General features: G+C 46.0%; 1 protein-coding gene across 1 annotated transcript in view; it reads left to right on the top strand.

The window, feature by feature from the left end:
• The window catches only part of ASB18 (ankyrin repeat and SOCS box containing 18), a 77465-nt gene that overhangs the window by 16021 nt on the left and 41462 nt on the right, over window positions 1-19982 (top strand). The window contains 2 exon segments of the mRNA XM_052637437.1: window positions 6942-7064; window positions 10677-10944. Of these exon segments, the coding sequence (XP_052493397.1) occupies window positions 6942-7064; window positions 10677-10944 (391 nt within the window).

Here is a 19982-nt window from a genome sequence, read left to right as displayed (position 1 = left end):
GTGTCCCCACCCCCCACCCCCGCCCCCGTTGTATTCTTCCACATGATGGGAATGAGATTTCCTAATAATGTGAAATCAGTACAGACAATTTAAGTCATTATTAATAGATACACTTGATCTGGGGGAGTACGATGCTTTAATGTTTTGTTAAATGAGGTGTGCTGTGCTAACATTGTTATTTGGAGAGAAGGTTAGGCCACGTTCATGTTTTGGATTCTGATGTCTGTGTGGCTGGCTTCAGCAGATGTGGATGTGTCCTGGGCTCTTATAAGCAGAGTCTTACAGGACTTCTCTGGAGGTTCAGGGGTTAAGGCCTCACCTTAAGATGCAGGGGCTGAGGGTTCAATCCCCAGGCTGAGAACTAACATCCCACATACCTCATACCAAAACACATAAAACAGAAGCAATGTTGTAACAAATTCAATAAATACTTTAAAAAAAATGGTCCACAAAAAAAGCAGAGCCTTACATACCTGCCCAGCTTATTATTTTTAAGAAATGTTTTTAATTTTTTTGTGACTTGCTTCTTTCCCTTACATATTTTTTAACTGATGTATAGCTGGTTTGCAATGGTGTGTTAGTTTCACATGTACAGCAAAGAGATTCAATTATACATCCACATATACATTCTTTTTCAGATTCTGTTCCCTTTTAGGTCATTACAAAATATTGAGTATATAGACTTCCCTGCGCTTTACAGTAGGTTCTTGTTTATCTCTTTTATATATGGTAGTGCATATGTTAATCCCAAATTCCTAATTTATTCTATGTGGCAACCCTTGGTAACCCTAAGGGGAAAATTGCTGACATTTTAAAAAGCTTTAGGGAGGGGGGATGAAGGACGAGTAGCCTTTGGAAACTGAAAAAAGGAGAGTGAGGATCAAAACATGTGTGAAAGTAAATCCATAGTAAGATTTGGGGTGCTGTGCCCGGCAGTGTGTGTGTGCTCAGCCGCTCACTTATGTCTGCCTCACTTCGACCTCATGAATTGTAGCCCACCAGGCTCCTCTGTATTGGAGTGCTTGCCATGTCCTCCTCCAGGGGATCTTCCTGACCCAGGGATCGAACCTTCCTCTCCCTCACTGGCAGGCAAATTCTTTGCCTCTGTGCCACCTGGGAAGCCCGAGCCAGGTGGTACGAATGTTGGATTTAGTCCCTGGACATTTACAGAAACGATTCACGTAGGAAGCAGAAAAGTGACCAGGATAACAGGATGATACATTGGCATATTTGAGAAAGTGCTCAGACTTTCATGATGTCCCCAAGGGGGAATGGCTTCTTGCCCCAGTGTGTCCATTTACTCGGACACTTGACCCCAGAAGGAAGCCAGACCTTGGCCTAATGGCCTGGGAAAAAATCCACACAGTAGTCCTTTTCCAAGAGCACGTGCCTCGTGGCACAAACACGTGGAGTGTCGAGGCCCCAAATAAGCAGGCTAACCCTGTAACACACCCACTAGCTTCACAGGTCAGGCTCAGCTGGGTTTTCCACAGAATATCATCAGAGCTCATCCTCTGATGCTTCTGATGAAAAGAAAATCAATCGTTCATCAATTCAGTGGCAGGATGCAAAGATCCTGATATCACATGAAAATCATAATTACCGTTTGAACACTAGCTTTATCACATTATCATTGCAAGATGGATTTTTTTTTCATCTCATTTGATTGAGAAGGAAAAAATCCCCTCTTGTTAGCTACCAGTGCTACACGCCTTGGTAGGGAGAACAGGTTTTGTGTCTCTCGTGGACAAAACATTACACTTGTAAGTCCCTAACACATTCTTTACAAAGCCATCTTCACATCCTGTGAACTACCTGGCCAGCTCCTAGAAAGATTTAGTCTGTTCGGATTCTGGGCTTCCCTTTTGGGCAATGGCTGCATGTTAGAGGCATCTGAAAAGTTTCTTACTTCCCTGATGCTCAAGAGGTACCCTCCAACCAATTACATCAGAATCTCTCAGGCTGGATCCAGGCATCAGTGTTTCTAAAGCTCCAGTGATTCTGGAATTCAGCAATGCTTTACAACTAGTGGCTCAGAGGTTAAAGCATCTGCCTGCAAGTTGGGAGACCCGGGTTCAATCCCTGGGTTGGGAAGATCCCCTGGAGAAGGAAATGGCAACCCACTCCAGTATTCTTGCCTGGAGAATCCCATGGACGGAGGAGCCTGGTAGGTTACAGTCCACAGGGTCACAAAGAGTCGGACACGACGGAGCGACTTCACTTCACTTTCACTTTACATGTACCATGTATGTTATTTCTCCAGTTCGAGTTTTTTAGCAAGATTTTCCTAAAGAATGACCCGTATTTTTTCCATCTTCTCTGAAAGATTTTCAACCTTATCTATGCCTACCATATCTATGCCTACCTCTCACTGCATTTTAATGAGATAACCATGTCACAAAATAAAATTCTCTGAGTCCACGCTGACTTCCTCCTAGTGACCCCAGAGCTCCAAGTGCCCCCACTTCTTTTCTAAATACTCCCGATTCAACCTTTTCATGAGCCATTTAAGGACCCTGCCTAAGACTGATGCCAGTTCAGGCTTTGAGGAATCAAGTTCTCTTCCTATTTGAAAACTAAAATTCTCATCTGCTGGTCCTTCTTCTGTTTTATTCAGTTCCTCAAAGATTTTGACAACTGCTAAGCAACTTTGTAGGTAAATTCACTCTTGAAAGAAACTGAGTTTTCGTATCAACTAAAGCAGGCAGAGGAGATGAGTGGTGACTCACATCTTGAAGGCTATATGTTGCCTTTAAAGGAAGCTGAGAAGGGTGAGGATGACGAAAATGAGACACAAACACTCCTCTGCCTATAATTTAATAGAATTATTTCTTTTTTTGATACGGAGTTGTATGAATTCTGTATATATTTTTGATATCTTGCTGGACATATATATCATATCTTCTTTCATTCAGCAGGTTGCCTTTCTGTTTTGCTGATGGTTTTGATGTGCAAAAGTTCTCTAATTTGAATAGGTCCCATTCGTTTGTTTTTGCTTTTGTTGCCCTTGCCACAGGAGGCATATCCAAGGAAATATTGGTTAGACTGATGTCAAAGAAGTTGCTGCCTATATTTTCTTCTAGAAATTTTATGGCTTGAGATCTTATATTTAAGAGTTTAATTCTTTTTGAGTTTATTTTTGTATATGATATAAGAGAGTGGTCCAGTTTCATCCTTCTCCATGTAACTGTTCAGTTTTCCCAAAGCCATTTATTGAAGAGACGTTTCCACATCGCATACCCTTGCATCCCTTGTTGTAGATTCACTGACCACATGTGCGTGGGTTTATTTCTGGGCTCTCTATCCTTTCCATTGATCTATGTGTCTGTTACTGTGCCGGTACCATACTGTTTGAATTGCGGTAGCTTTGTAGCTAAAGCTGCAGTGACTGAAGTCTGAGAGGATGACACCCCCAGCTTCACTCTTCCTCCTCGAGATTGCTTTGATTGGGAATCCCCACGTGTCCAGTGGTTAGGATTTGGTGCTCACACTGGGGCCAGGGTTCAGGCCTGGGTTGGGGAATGAAGACCCTGTGACCCTCTAGGTGCAGGCAAGAAAATAAAATTTAGAAAAATTAAAAGGTTGCGTTGATTCTTTGAAGTCTTTTGTGGTTCTATACAAATTTTAAGATTATTTTTTCTAGTTCTGTGGAAAATGCCATTGATATTTTGATAGGGATTGCATTGAGTCTGTATATTGCTTTGGGTCGTATGAACATTTTAACAATATTGATTCTTCCAATCCATGAGCACCAAAAATCTTTCTATTTGTTTGCGTCACCTTCAATTTCTTTCCTCAATGCCTTTGCATTTTCTGAGTACAGATCTTTTACCTGCTTAGGTAAGCTTATCCCTAGGTATTTCATTCTTTCTGATATGATTGTAAATGGGATTGTTTTCTTCATTTCTCCTTCTGATAGTTCATTATTAGTGAATAGAGATACAACAGGTTTCTGTATATTAATTTTGCATCCTGCAACTTTACTGAATTCATTTACTACTACTACTACTTTTTTGGTAAAAATCTTTGGAGTTTCCGATATATAATTTTACGCCATCTGCCAATAGTAGCAGTTTGACTTCTTTCTTTCCATTTAAATGCCTTTTATTTCTTTTTCTTGCCTAATTGGTGCAGCCAGGACTCTCTATGTATTCCTTGAGGGTAAATGTGTTATACCTTTTAGTCTCTGAATCCCCCAAACGCAGCAACACATCCTAGAACATAATATTACACAAATGGTTACCGAATGAATGGGTGAATGAATGGGTGGACTTTGGGCCATTGGCTTTTTTGTTTGTTTACTTTGACTTTTTTGATGTCATAGTCACACATAGAGCTCTTTTTCTTTCAACAACAACAACCCTGCTATGCTCCTGATAATCTCCATGTCCTACTTGTGAAACCAATTCTGTCTACCATGAGCTATTTTTAAAAAGCTCTCACAAAGAACAAAGTCTGTTTCTGGACTACTACTCCCTACCCACTGAAATCAAGCTTGGGTATTTAGGGCACTGTTGACAAATATAACACTTGGAAAGCTAAATTTAGCACAGAACACAGGGTAAAATGGCTGTTCTCACTGGACTCACCTCCAGGCTTCCACCCCTTTTAAAAATAACCCATGACAACATGCATCAGGTACAAAGCAATGCTCCAGTTTAAAGCACAGGCTCCAGCGGGATCCTGGATTATAGTTGTACCTGAAAAGTCTTTCAGAAATGCATCTATTTACAAATTATCAGTCTGAGAATATAACAGGGCAAAATGGCTATGTTTAAAGAAATGAAATATATGAAGAATTAATATTGCTATTGAAATGAATAGGGCAATGACATAATTGGGAAATGAAAAGGGAAGAGTCAACAATTTTATTTAGTGAACATTCTAGAAGGGAAATGGTCTTCACAGTGATGCTGTGTACCATTCTCTGTATACTCTTGTCTCTTGTGTCCAAAGAAGCCTGTATGTTCCTGGCAAACATGATCTGTATACTTTACCATTGCATTTTCCACAGTACCCAGCAGTGTTCTCAGCAACCCCCATTCCCTACGCTGTCTGTCATCCGCATGAGCTCTTCAGCCTTCAAGACACAGTCAACTCAATCTATGCGCCTGCACAAAGGTACCACAGACAAGCAGACAGACAGCCACACCTCTCCTGTCCGGCACCCTGCAGTCCCCTGCTGCAGAGGAGATGTGGGCTTTACCGTTGGAAGAAGCTCCAGGCTTTCGGTCAGCCTGTGGAATGCATTTATGCCTGGAAGTCAGGTCTATGATGAGGGTAAAATACATCTTTATTAAGTCATTGCCGTAAGTTGCCATTTCTTTCTCCAGTGGATCTTCCCTACCCAGAGATCAAACCTATGTCTCCTACATTGTAGGTGGATTCTTTACCACAGAGCCATCAGGGAAGTCCCCTTATTAAACCACGAAAGTGAGTGTTAGTTGCTGATCATATCAGACTCTGCCAGGCTTCTCTGTCCATGGGATTCTCCAGGCAAGAATACTGGCCTGGGTTGCCATGCCCTGCTCCAGGGGATCTTCCCGACCCAGGGATCAAACCCATGTCTTCTGTGACTCCTGCACTGCAGATGTATTCTTTACCGCTGAGCCATTCATCCCAAATTCCTAGTTTATTCCTAATTTATCCCTGTCCCTACTTTCACCTTTGGTAACCATAAGCTTGTTTTTTTATTTCTGTGAGTCTACTTCTTTTCTTATAAATAAGTCAATTTGTATCATTTTTTTGGATTCCACATATAAGTGATATCATGTTTCACTTTCTCTGTCTGACCCACTTCACTTAGTATAATAATGTCTAGTTCCATCCATGTTGCAGCAAATGGCATTCATTCTTTTTATGGCTAATATTCTTATTATACGCGTGCGCGCGCGTGTGTGTGTGTGTGTGTGTGTGTGTGTGTGTACACACACATCTTCTTTACCCATTCATCTGTTAATGAACATTTAGGTTGCTCCACGTCTCGGCTATTGTATGTAAATAGGGCTGCTATGAACACTGCAGTGTATGTATCTTTTTTAATTAAGAGTTTTCATCTTTTCTGAATAAATGCCCAGGAGTGGAATTGCTGGGTCATACGGTAACTCCATTTTTAAACCTTATTAATGTTTAGACAATAAAATAAGCCCTGAACTAGTAGCCAGTAACTAGTAAGTTACTAACAAAGAGCTGTTACCATTCATTAAAAAAAAATTGTGGCCTCTCTCATCTTCAGCAAGGGATGCACATTTTGGGATCAGTTCTCAACAGCAGGAAGAAACCCACAGGCCCCAGATGACGATGCCTTTGGGAATCCCTGGTCTGTCCTACTATGGGGCCTCAGCCCAGGACACTTGTGCAGAGCCTGGCCATTTGCAGTGTCCGTCTGGATCTCCCTGACACAGCCTCGGGGCCGACACAGCCCTCAGAACACACATCCGCTCACCACTGGCCACAGCAGCTAAGGAAGAGGAGGAAATGAAAGAAGCCATCCTACACAGCAGGAAAAAGAAGCCTGCCTGTTTCAGGCCGTCTGCCCGCGTGGTGTGCCGAGCTGTTTGGGAGACACACAGATGGGCCTGGCTCTGGAGTTCACACGTATACAATCGCAAGGGGGTGGCCAAGCTCTTTGGCGTCTCGGTGGTCACATGATGCTGGTCATACCGAGTGACGGTTATCACATCAGAGCCCACAGGAGTTATAAATACACCACCACCCAGCCCCGGCTGGCTGACAATTGAGTAATGACAATAGAAATAGCTCACACTCCAAAAGACCATCTTTCCCCTTCCTGGAGAGCTTTTCTGAGATCATCAGCATTGCGATGGACAGACAGCCAGAGCCAGTGAGAGGGAGACTTCAGATCTTTCAGAAGATGGAAAAGGAGCCTCAAGCGAGAGATGGGTCGCCGGTCCTCGAGTACCACACTGCCTTGGTCACAGGAGACCTGGAGCATCTGAAGCCCCTCATGGACAAGTTCTTCCAGGATGCCAACGTGGTGTTTGAGATCAAGAAGGATGAGATGGTGTGGCAGGTGAAATCCCCAGCCACGTTTGGACTGTCAGGTACCTTTGCTCTTTAAAGTCCCGTCATTGTTAAGGAGCTACTAACACATGTCTGAACATATAGCTGCAGCGGGTAGACTGCTCACGGCGGTGCTGCATTTAACAAGCTCGAGCCAAAGACATTGACAAGCAAAACTCTGCGTGCACGATTTTTCAGACGTAGCTTTTAGGTGATCAGATAGGAGCGATCACACTGGAAAAGCCAAACAGTGGGTGAGGAGTGCCCGTGCAATGCTAGAAGTGGCCTCTTGTCTTTAAAAAGAGATCTGGTTTGGGTGTTGATCTGCCAGAGCCTGGATCTGGCAGCCAGGGGGTTGGGAGATAAAGCACATCCCTCCTTTGAGTACGCCTGGAGCGGGCGCCTGGAGCGGCCCCCAGCGGGCAGCGCTGCGCATTTCCTCTCTGAATCTGTGAACTCCAGGGCTCCAAGGCAGAAGCAGGCACAGAGCCAGCACTGGGCAGGGCGAACCCTCAGGAGACGCTCCTCCTGGATGCCAGGGCAGCCCGGGAAGAGGGAGGAGAGGGGAGAAACCGGACGTCCTTAGGTCGTATATGCCTGCATTCTTGTCGCTGGGACACTGTTGCTTCATGCCAGGCAGGCAAACATGCTCCCAAGTAGAGAGAAGCCCCCTTGCCCCCATCTGGGATGGACGGACTAGCTGACCACCCGGCTGCAGTGCAGCTTCCTCGGCTGGAGCTCTGCACTGGGCACCCTTCCGCCCCTGCCTCCCGATGCTATGTTTACTGAGAGGGCTCACATGTTGGAATCGTGAGGATGCAAGGTTCTGTGATCAGCGGGCCAAGGGCCAGAGCCCTGTGCTCCTGACTCGTGAGCTCTGGCAGACCAAGAATGAGGAAGTGTGGTTTCCAGGGCACTGACACAGTCTGCCTACACCTCACACAGGGAGAAGGGGATAAACCCAGACCCTGCCAAAGGGCTAAGCAGCTCTGAGCAGCCAGCGAGGCGGCAGGGGCTGCGGGGAAGCGAGCACAGGTCATCTGGGCCGAAATCCCTCCCAACCAAAGGCACCGCAGCGCCTTTCCGGGTCTCCTCTCCCTCACCTGTCCCAGATAGGGCGTGCATCTTCCTCCAAAGGGCTGTGGGACGATCCAATTAAGAATGCCAACTGCCTGAATGTCTGATTAATGTATTTTTTAATCACATGCCTCACAGCTCTGGACACACTCGCAACATGCTGAAATGATGTAATTTCAAATAGATATTAATGTCAGCTCGTGGTCTGAATTAAAGTTTTCTTCCTCTTTACCACCTTAATCTTTCCACCCTTAAGTGTGCTGTTTTTCTGTGACACAACTGTACGACAGGAAATCAGAGCACCCTGGCAGGGAAGGGATGTTGAGTTATTACCGAGCAAAGGGCAGCCCTGAGCATTGGTGCTGGCCCGTGGCCTCAGCGCGAGCTGGGAAGACAGGATGGATGCTGCTGGCCTCTGTGCTCTTTCAGCTCAGCTACCTGACCAGCTCCACGCTGGTCCAGTAGCAGAGATGATCCAGCCCAGGCTGAGAACAGGAGTCCCCATGCTTCCTGCAGCCAATTCAGCACCTCTTGAAGGGAGCAATGGGGAAGGGAAGACACAGGTTCACGGTGGCCAGCCTCTGGGTGCCACACCCACGATGGAATGCTGGCCCCCTGGAGCTTGCGGTCCCAGGAAACCATTCCCACAGAGGATGATGCTAAGGGGTAGCTCAGATGGTAAAGCATCTGCAATGCAGAAGGCCCAGGTTCTATCCCTGGGTGGGGAAGATCCCCTGGAGAAGGAAATGGCAACCTACTCCAGTACTCTTGCCTGGAGAATCCCATGGACAGAGGAGCCTGGTGGGCTACAGTCCACGGGGTCCCAAAGAATCAGACATGACTGAGAGTCTAACACTTTCACCCACACACTTTTCACACACCACAGGGAGAGAAGCCTGCAGGGACCTGGAGAAGGCGGCTGGCCCTAAGCTACGGCAGAGCTAAATGGCCCTCCACTGCCTCTTCCTATGAGTCCATGGGAAGACTTTGGCATCTTGGCTGGGTGAACAGAGCTGCTGATGGTGGGTAGAGTAGAGCTGGGAACTTAGCATGCCCTAGAAAACGGAGTACCTGCTTCCTGGCCCCTCAGTATGTAAACTTCCTATCTAGGGGAAATGAGTAGAATCAAGGAGGAGGAGCTGGGCCCTACAAGAATGTATTCTTGCCTGGAGAATTCCATGGACAGAGGAGCCTGGCAGGCTACAGTCCATGGGGTTACAGAGAGTCTGATGCGAATGTAGGTCACTGTTATCATCAAGGGCCAAATCAATGCCTCCATCAAATCAGACCCAGTGAAGACAGGGGTCCATGTAGGACCACATCCCTGGGGCCTCCGGTCACCATCACCCACCACCAGGATGACAGGCCCCTCTTCTTCCAGCAGTGCACAACCTCCAGGCTGGGCCTTGGGGACCCAGGGTCAGGCTAGAACCCTGCACTACATTGAGGTAGGTAATTATGAGTGGTCTTTCAAAACTGCTCAGCATGGGTCCCATGAAGGAGGTGGCCTATGAAAAGGGTCTCCTCCACAGCTCATTACAGCCACGGTATCAATTCTTCCATCATTATCAGAAGGCATCCCTGCCATGTGAAATCCTGTCCCTTGAAGTGTATTCACCAGGGACAGCTCTCCCCATTTCCAGGAGCGCTCGTGGCCGCTAACAACCTTCCACGGGCCTTTTGAAAGCCCAAAGTTTTCAGAGAAGTGAAATGTATAGCTCCTGCTCCATTCATCCTTCAAGAAAGAGCAACCTTACACACACACAGACACACACATGCGTGCACACACAAAACCCTAAAAAGCGCAAAGAAACAAACCAGGATTGTGCTCAATGCAGACCACCACATCAAAAGGTGCTTCTGAAAACCGGCCACTTCCAAGACAACTAAACTTTCCGAGTCCTTTTCTTGAGCAGCCTTGCTGATGTGGGTCAGTTTGTTTTGTCTGTTGTCTTCTCCTCTTAATGATAAAGGGGATAAAATCAGGGACTCAAAAAGAGAGGGCTTGGATTCCAGAAAAATCCACAGCTCACTTTCCGCCCTCCAGCTGCCCTAATTCAGAGCCTGCAAAGTGTGAATTCCACCTTAAATGTTCCTGCTTGTTCAGCTTTTAACTCCTCACATCTTACCTGAGTCCCCAGTCCCCCTCACATTTGGCAAAACCCTCTTGCTTCTCAGTAACACCCCTCTGCCCGCCACTGCCCCAATCTCTCGGCTGGGTTTCAGCGTCTCCTTTCTGTTGCTTCTCTCCCCCAGGTCTCCATCTCTGCCCTCTCCAGGTCGCTCTCTGTGCTTGTCGCCCTCTCTTTCCCCCCTCACACTGCCTTCCCTTGCTGTCTCTCTGCCCCTCTCTGTTAGGGTTCACCCCCCCGAGACCTCCCTCCATCCCTCGTCTGTGGTCCAGTCGGATCTCACCCGTTTCTCTGTCCCTAAGGCCCGAGCATCCTCGCGTAGCTCCCCACATGCCCACCTGGCCCCTCCTCCTAACAGATGGTTTCCCGCTATTTCAGTCATAATGGACACCGTCCCCCACGAGCGGCCCCCTCTCACCTTCCTTCTCCCCACCCGCTCCCCAGGCCTCTGGACCCTGGAGTACAAGCGCGAGCTCACCACGCCCCTGTGCATCGCCGCGGCCCAGGGCCACACGGCCTGCGTGCGCCACCTGCTCGGCCGCGGCGCAGACCCCGACGCCAGCCCCGGCGGCCGCGGCGCCCTGCACGAGGCCTGCCTGGGGGGCCACACGGCCTGCGCCCGGCTGCTGCTGCAGCACCGCGCCGACCCCGACCTGCTCAGCGCCGAGGGCCTGGCGCCCCTGCACCTCTGCCGCACGGCCGCCTCGCTCGGGTAAGGACCCAGGGCCCCGAACCCGCCCCTGACCCTGACCCCCCCCCCGCCCCCGGACGCCCCCGCCCCCGCCCCCGGACGCCCCCGCCCCCGCCCCCCCCCCCGACGCGCCCTGCCCTGCACGGTCCAGATAAGGGCCCCAGGCCCCGCCCCCTGTTGGGCCCGCCCACGGGCCCCGTGGCCCCGCCCCCAGAGCCGGGCCCCGCGCACCGACCCAGACCCCGACCCCGACCCGGACCCCGGACGCCCTGCCCTGCGCGGCCTCGCTAAGTGCCCCCAGGCCCCGCCCCGTAGGCCCCGCCCTCAGACCCGGGCCCCGCCCACCGCCTTCCTGGTCCGAAAGCCCGGAGCCCGCGGCCCTCGCCACGGTCCCCGCAGTCCGTCGCAGCCCCGCGGCGGCCACCAGGCCCGCTCTGCCCGCGCCCCCCGCCCAGCCTCGGGCCCCAGCCTGGCCCGCGCCGGTTTAATTAGTGCTTGATTGCGAGCGCGGGGGTGGCGGCGCCACACGGAGGTAATGAGCCGGTGATCACCGGCCGCAGACGCCCGCGCTGGAGAATGCTAAAAGGCCACTGGCGGGGTTGGAGGCTGAAAAATTAGGGGTTTTAACGATAATTTTATGCAGAATAATTGTCACAGTGTGACATAAATGGTTAGCTCCTCGGGCGGGGCTTCGGAGCCCCACAAGCCAGTCGAGCTGTGCCCGCATATTCTAGCACCACCCCCACCCCAGGCCCAGGTGCCGGGGGTTCTAGAAGTTCCGCCGGTTCCGGGTTCAGCCCCGCGGCTGTCCTTGCGGAGGTCTGTCCACTTGGGGTCCAGTAGGTCCCGAGAGAGGCGGCGGGGGCCCCATGTCATCGCACGGGCCTTCTCTTCCCGGGTTCCCAGCTTGCCTTGTGTCCATCTTGACGTTTCTTTTAGTCAAGGTGAGGATTAAATAAAAGCATCACGCTAAGTGCAGGCAGGCAGGACTGCTGGGCTCTCAGGGATCAAGATGGGGGCACCACTTACTAATGTCACCTGTGTTCAGAGCAGGGACTCAGGAAGCCACGTGGACCACCAGGAGGCTTGAAAATGACTGAAGGAAGGTGACTGAAAACAATATAATATCTAAAAGCAGCATTACTGAGCTGTAATTGCATGTAGTAAGGTGCACATGCTTAAAGTATGCAATCTGATAAATTTGGACACAGGGATGCAGGTGAAACCATCCCTATAACCGAGATTGTGAACCCAGCCATCACCAGCAAAATGTTCCCATGTCCCACTGGAACCTCTCCCTCCCCCTTCTCCAGTTTCCCACTGACCTGTTTTTCTGTCACTGTAGCTTAGTCTTAATTTGCTAGAATTCAGTGTAAATGGAACGTAGTCTCTTTTGTCTGACATCTTTCATGCAAAAATATTACTTTCAGATTTTTTTTCTTGAATCATTTATTTTTTATTTTTATATTGGAGTATACTTTGATTAACAATGTTGGGTTAGTCTCAGGTGTACAGTGAAGTGATTCAGTTATACAAGTATCTTTCTGTGGTTCAGTCACTAAGTTGTGTTGGACTCTTTGGGACCCAATGAGTAGGTAGATACATATATCTATTATTTTTCAAATTCTTTTCCCATTTAGGTTAGAGCAGAGTACCCTGTGCTGAACATTAGGTCCTTGTTGGTCTATTATAAATATAACTGTGTACATGTCAATCCCCATACTTTGCATATTTATCATACTGTTTTGTATATCCATAATTCACTCCTTTTCATTAGTGAATGGTATTCCTTGGTACAGAATAACACAGTGTGTCTATCCACTCATATGTTAAAAGATGCTTGATCATTTCCGACCTGAGGCGATTCCAAGTAAAGCTGCTGTGAACATTCATGTACCAGCCTTTGTCTGAGTATATCGTTTCATTCCTCCTGGATAAATACCTAGGCATAGCTGTGTCACGTGATATGATTAGGAAATGACCAAGCTGCGTTCCAAGTTGGAACTACCGTTTTACATTCCCACCAGTTATATATGATTGTTCTTGCTGCTTCCCATCCTCACTAACACTTGGTACAGTCACTCGTTAGCTGTTAGACATTCTATAGGGATTCAGAACTATTCCACTGCAGTTTTGATTTGCATCTCCCTAATAACAAGTGATGTTGGGCATCTTCTCATGTACTTATTTAGCCTACATTGATTTTCTTTGGTGAAGTGCTTGTTCAAATTTTGTGCCTTTTAAAAATACTGGGTTGTTGGGTTTTTTCTTAAATTTTGAGATTTCTTTATATATTCTGGGTAAAAGTCCCTTATCAGCTATGTGGTTAATAAATATTATCTTCCAGTCTCTGGGTTATAGTTTCTTTCCTTAAAAGTGTCCTTTGGAGAACAGAAGTTCTTACTTTTGGTGGAATCTAACTGGTGGCTCAGATGGTGAAGAATCTGCCTGCAATGCAAGAGACTCTGGTTCGAGCCCTGGGTTGGGAAGATCCCCTGGAGAAGGGAATGGCAACCCACTCCAGTATTCTTGCCTGGAAAATTCCATAGACAGAGGAGCCTGGGGATTACAGTTACAGTCTATGGGATTGCAAAGAGTCGGATACGACTGAGTGACTAACCCTTACAACTGATCAATTTTTTTTTTTTATTTTAGGAATCATGTTGGGTTATTTTCTCTAAAATAAAACAACTTTGCCCAACCATGGCCACAAACATTTCCTCCTATGTTCCCCTCTGAAACTTTTAATAACTTTTATATGTTACATTGAAGTCTATGACCCATTTTGAGTTAATGTCTGAATATGGTATGAGGTAGGAATTAAGGCTTTCTTTTTTTCTTTTTTGCTCTGCATGTGGTTCTGCAGTAGTTCAAGCACTATCTGTCAAGGAGCCTTTTCTTTCTCAGGTTTCCTTTGCACTTCAATTGAAAGTCAACTTAAGGACATGTACGGCTGCTGCTGCTGCTAAGTCGCTTCAGCTGTGTCCGACTCTGTGCGACCCCATAGACGGCAGCCCACCAGGCTCCCCCGTCCCTGGGATTCTCCAGGCAAGAACACTGGAGTGAGTTGCCATCTCCTTCTCTAATGCATGAAAGTGAAAAGTGAAAGTGAAGTCACTCAGTCGTGTCTGACCCTTAGCGACCCCTTGGACTGCAGCCCACCAGGCTCCTCCGTCCATGGGAGTTTCCAGGCAAGAGTACTGGAGTGGGGTGCCATTGCCTTCTCCATAAGGACATATGTATGAGTTTATTTCTGGCTCTCTTGTCAAGTATACACAAGACAGGGCAAGGCCTGACTGATTCAATAAAGACCCAAGGAGCCACTCCTAGATTCAGACACTTTTAACACTTACATACACAGTGAGAAGAAAAACAGCCAAAGGTTCCAATTCTGCATGGTCCTTGCCCTACACACCACAAAGGACAACACCCATACAAAAGGAGATGCACCATGGCAACGTGACTTGCAGGACACCCTGCTGTAGCACACCTGAATCGAGGTGTCAGGTGAGCAGCTTTATAGCCCACAGCTCTATTCTGAGCGGGGCAGGCAGGAAGTCCAAAACCTCACCAGAACCCAGGAAGTGAGAAGAAACAGCTCAGGACAGCCTCCCAGGGGACACAGGGAGGCGAGTGGACAAGGGTCTTATAGCAGCCCCTTCACAAGTTCTGGAGGATCGCAGGGTGCTCTGCCAAGGCTTAGACCAGCAGTGGCTCAAACTTCTGTTTGTGTGGCCATTGTGGGTACAGGCAAGGCCACCAGAGCTCCATTGCAGAGCTGTTGCTCTATGCCTCTGTCCTGTTATACCTTGCTCTATTGGTCTTTTTTGACACCAGTACCACCTTGTATTGAATGCTGTGGCTCTGTAAGAAATCTTGAAGTCAGGTCGCATAAATTCTCCAGCATCATTCAAAGTTGTTTTGGCTTTTCTAGCCTCTTCACATTTCCACATGAATTTTAAAATCAGTTTGTCAGTTTCTACAAAAAAAAAAAAAAGACTGCTGTGTTTTGACTGGGGTTGATGTGAATCTATAGATCAATCTGGGGAGACTTGACATAAAAATATTGAATCTTTCAACCCAGGAACACAATAAATCTCTCCATTTATTTAGCTCCTAGTTTGTTTTAACTTCATTCGATAGTTTTTAGTGTACAATGCTTGCATACATTTTTCAGATTTATCCCTAAGTTTTTAATTTCTGGTGCTTTTGTAAGTGGTATTTTTATTTAAATTTCTGTGGTGGTAGCTACTATATAAATTGATAAGAATTTATTTTTGTGTATTAATTTGCAACCTGCAACCTTGCCAAGCTCAGTATTTATTCTAGTTCAGTTCAGTTCAGTTCAGTTGCTCAGTTGTGTCCGACTCTTTGCGACCCCATGAATCGCAGCACGCCAGGCCTCCCTGTCCATCACCATCTCCCGGATCTCACTCAGACTCACGTCCATCGAGTCAGTGATGCCATCCAGCCATCTCATCCTGGGTCGTCCGCTTCTCCTCCTGCCCCCAATCCCTCCCAGCATCAGAGTCTTTTCCAATGAGTCAACTCTTCGCATGAGGTGGCCAAAGGGTTGATCTCCTTCAGAATGGACTGGTTGGATCTCCTTGCAGTCCAAGGGACTCTCAAGAGTCTTCTCCAACACCACAGTTCAAAAGCATCAATTCTACGGTGCTCAGCCTTCTTCACAGTCCAAATCTCACATCCATACATGACCACAGGAAAAACCATAGCCTTGACTAGACGGACCTTAGTCGGCAAAGTAATGTCTCTGCTTTTGAATATACTATCTAGGTTGGTCATAACTTTCCTTCCAAGGAGTAAGCGTCTTTTAATTTCATGGCTGCAGTCGTAGCCTATCATGAATTCCAGAAGATTTCTATGTAGACAGTCGTGTCATCTTCAGTAAACAGGTTTACTTCTTTTCCAGTCTGGATGCCTTGTTCTTGCTCTATTGCACTAGACAGAACCTCCAGTGCTATGTGGAATAGACGCAGTGAGAGAAGACAACTTTCCTTATTTCTAATCTTAGAGGACTTAAATCTTTCACTGTTGAGTATGATATTGTGTGTAGGTATTTTGTAGATAATTTTTTTCAGATTGAGAGAATGCCCTTCTATCCCTGGTTTTCAGAGAGTTTTTTCTATGAATGGACGTTGGATTTTCTCAGATGCTTTCTCTGCATATATTGAGTTGTTCCCGAGGCTTCCCAGGTGGCGCTAGTGGTAAAGAACCCCCCTGCCAATCTTTCCCTGGGTTGGAAAGATCCCCTGGAGAAGGAAATGGCAACCCACTCCAGTATTCTTGCTGGGAAATCCCATGGACAGGGGAAATCCCATGGACATAGGAGTTGATCCTATGTGTGTATTCTTAGTCTGTTAATATAATTATTTACACTGGTTGATTTTCAGATGTTAAACCAACCTTGCATTCTTCAGACCACAATTTCTGACAGATCTTCATTTCCTCTTTCCTTTGCTTACATTGAATTTCATTTGTTCTTGTCTTTCTGATTTGTAAGATGGCAGCTAATGTCTTTGATTTGATGGCTTTTTATTTTCTAATATGACTTCCCAGGGGCTCAGTTGATAAAGAATCTGTCTGTGATGCAGGAGACCTGGGTTCAATCCCTGGGTGGGGAACATCCCCTGGAGAAGGAAATGGCAGCCCACTCCAGTGTTCTTGCTGGGAAATCCCATGGGCAGAAGAGTCTGATGGGCCACAGTCCACAGTATTTCAGTGTTACACATGTACCCACTATGCACTAGTTTAGCTGAATCCCACGTTTTAATAGGTTAACATTTCATTCTCAATCAGTTTAAAATATTTTCTGATTTGTCTTTTCATTTGTTTCTTTTGAGTTTTTTCTTTGAAAAATAGGCTATATAAAACTGACTTACTTTCCAAATATTTGGGTATTTTTCGGATATCTTTCCATTATTTATTTCTAATGTAATTCCACTATAGTTAGATAATTTACTTTGTATCACTTTGCTCCTTTTAAATTTACTGAGTCTATTTTTATGATCCAAAATATATTCTATCTTGGTAAAAAATTTCTGTGCATACCAGAAAAGAATGCATGTTCTACAGTTGTTGGGTGGCGTGTTCTATAAATGTCAATGAAGTCAAGTTGTCTATATCCTCCCATATCCTTCCCGATTTTCTGCCTACTTATTTTACATGATCTTGAAAGAGGGGTGTTGAAATCTTTGACTGTAATCATGGATTTGTCTATTTCGCTTTGCAGTTGTATAATATTTCAAAGCTCTATTATTGGTTATCAGTACATAGATGTTTAGCATCATCATGGCCTCTTGAATAACTGGCATCATTATTTAAAGAAATATTCTTTGCTCTAAAGTCTACTTTGTCTGATATTAAAATACCTAGTCTGACATTAATACATATTTCTTTTGACTGGTGTAAGCATAGTATCGGAGAAGGCAATGGCACCCCACTCCAGTACTCTTGCTTGGAAAATCCCATGGACGGAGGAGCCTGGAAGGCTGCAGTCCGTGGAGTCACTGAGGGTCGGACACGACTGAGCAACTTCACTTTCATGCATTGGAGAAGGAAATGGCAACCCACTCCAGTGTTCTTGCCTGGAGAATCCCAGGGACGGGGGAGCCTGGTGGGCTGCCGTCTATGGGTTTGCACAGAGTCGGACACGACTGAAGTGACTTAGCAGCAGCAGCAGCAGCAGCAGCACAGTATACTCTTTTCCATCTGCAAAAGTAATCTATTGCTGGGTAACAAATTATAACACACTTGAGACTTACTACAGCACACATTTATTGTTTCACAGTTTCTATGAGTAGAGTTTGGGCATGGCTTCACTGAGCCCTCAACTGCAGAATCTCTCACAAGACTGCACTCAGGGTGTCAACAAGGGTTAGGGTCTCACTTGAAGGGTCAGCTAGGGAAGAATCTGCTACTGGATTCATCTAGGTATAGGCAGAATTCAGTTCTTTGGGACTATTGGACTGAGGGTCTCAGTTCCTGGCTGACTGTTGACTAAAGGTGGTGCTCAATTTGTGTCTTTATTTTTCAAATGGATCTCTTGTAGTCAAGGTATACCTGAGTCTTTTTTAATCCAATCTGGGAGTCTTTGCCTTTTAATTGAGTGTTTAGATCATTGAAGTTTGATAAGATTTTCATATGCTTATGTTCAAATCAAACAGCCTGTTATTTTTTCTATTCATTTCATCCATTCTTTGTTCCCTTTTCCTCTTTATCTACCTTCTTCTGAATCAAGTATTTTTCATGATTCCACTTTATCTCCTTTTTTGATTTGTTACATATAACTTTTTGTTCCATTATTTCAGTACTTGCTTTAGGGTTCATCATCTACATCTTTATTTTATCACAGTCTGCCCTCAAGTAATGTTATACTATTTTATGTATAACATAAAAAAAAAACATATGACTATTCTTCCATTTCTCTCCTCCTGACCTTTGTGCTATTGGTATCATATATTTTACTTCTGTATATAAGTCCCAGAGTACATTGTTAATATTTTTGTTCAAACAGTCAATTATCTTTTATTGAAGTAATGAGAAAAAAGTTTGTATGTTTACCCATGTAGTTCCCATTTTCGGCTCCCTTCATTCCTTTGTATTGATTGAAAATTCCATCTGAGATCATCCTCCTCCTTCTTAGAGAACTTTCTTTAATATTTCTTACAGTGAAGGTCTGCTAGAGATAAGTCCTTTCAGTGTGTGTATGTTTGGAAAAGTCTTTGTTTCATTTGAGTGTTTGCAAGGCACTTTTGTTGGGTAGGGAATTCTGGGTTGACAGGCTCCTTTTTCCTTTCAGTGTTTTAGACACAGGACTCCACTGTCTTCTAACTTACATTTATAATGGGAAGTCTTCTATCCATCTGTTCTTTGTTCTTTTGGATATAGTATCCTTTTTTCTGGCTTTAATATATTCTCCTTATCACTGGCGTTAAGCAACTTGATCATGATGTATTTTGATGTTGTTTTCTTCATCTTTCTTGTCCTTGAGAGTCATCAATTTCTTGAATCTGTAGGCTTATCAGTTCAGTTCAGTTCAGTCGCTCAGTCGTGTCCAACTCTTTGCAACCCCATGAATTGCAGCATGCCAGGCCTCCCTGTCCATCACCAACTCCCAGAGTTCACCCAGACTCACGTCCATTGAGTCTGTGATGCCATCCAGCCATCTTATCCTCGGTCGTCCCCTCTCCTCCTGCCCACAATCCCTCCCAGCATCAGAGTCTTTTCCAATGAGTCAACTCTTCTCATGAGGTGGCCAAAGTACTGGAGTTTCAGCTTTAGCATCATTCCTTCCTAAGAAATCCCAGGGCTGATCTCCTTCAGAATGGACTGGTTGGATCTCCTTGCAGTCCAAGGGACTCTCAAGAGTCTTCTCCAACACCACACTTCAAAAGCATCAATTCTTTGGCACTCAGCTTTCTTCACAGTCCAACTCTCACATCCATACATGACCAATGGAAAAACCATAGTCTTGACTAGATGGACCTTTGTTGGCAAAGTAGTGTCTCTGCTCTTGAACATGCGGTCTAGGTTGGTCATAACTTTTCTTCCAAGCACCTTTTAATTACGTGGCTGCAGTCACCATCTGCAATGATTTTGGAGCCCCCAAAAATAAAGTCTGACACTGTTTCCACTGTTTCCCCATCTATTTCCCATGAAGTGATGGGACCAGATGCCATGATCTTCGTTTTCTGAATGTTGAGCTTTAAGCCAACTTTTTCACTCTCCTCTTTCACTTTCATCAAGAGGCTTTTTAGTTCCTCTTCACTTTCTGCCATAAGGGTGGTGTCATCTGCATATCTGAGGTTATTGATATTTCTCCTGGCAATCTTGATTCCAGCTTGTGCTTCTTCCAGCCCAGCGTTTCTCATGATGTACTCTGCATAGAAGTTAAATAAGCAGGGTGACAATATACAGCCTTGACGTACTCTTTTTCCTATTTGGAACAAGTCTGTTGTTCCATGTCCAGTTCTAACTGTTGCTTCCTGACCTGCATACAGATATCTCAAGAGGCAGGTCAGGTGGTCTGGTATTCCCAT

The sequence above is a fragment of the Budorcas taxicolor genome, chromosome 3 (assembly GCF_023091745.1).
Source record: "Budorcas taxicolor isolate Tak-1 chromosome 3, Takin1.1, whole genome shotgun sequence".
NCBI lineage: Eukaryota > Metazoa > Chordata > Mammalia > Artiodactyla > Bovidae > Budorcas > Budorcas taxicolor.
This window is presented reverse-complemented; position numbering and strand designations above follow the sequence as displayed.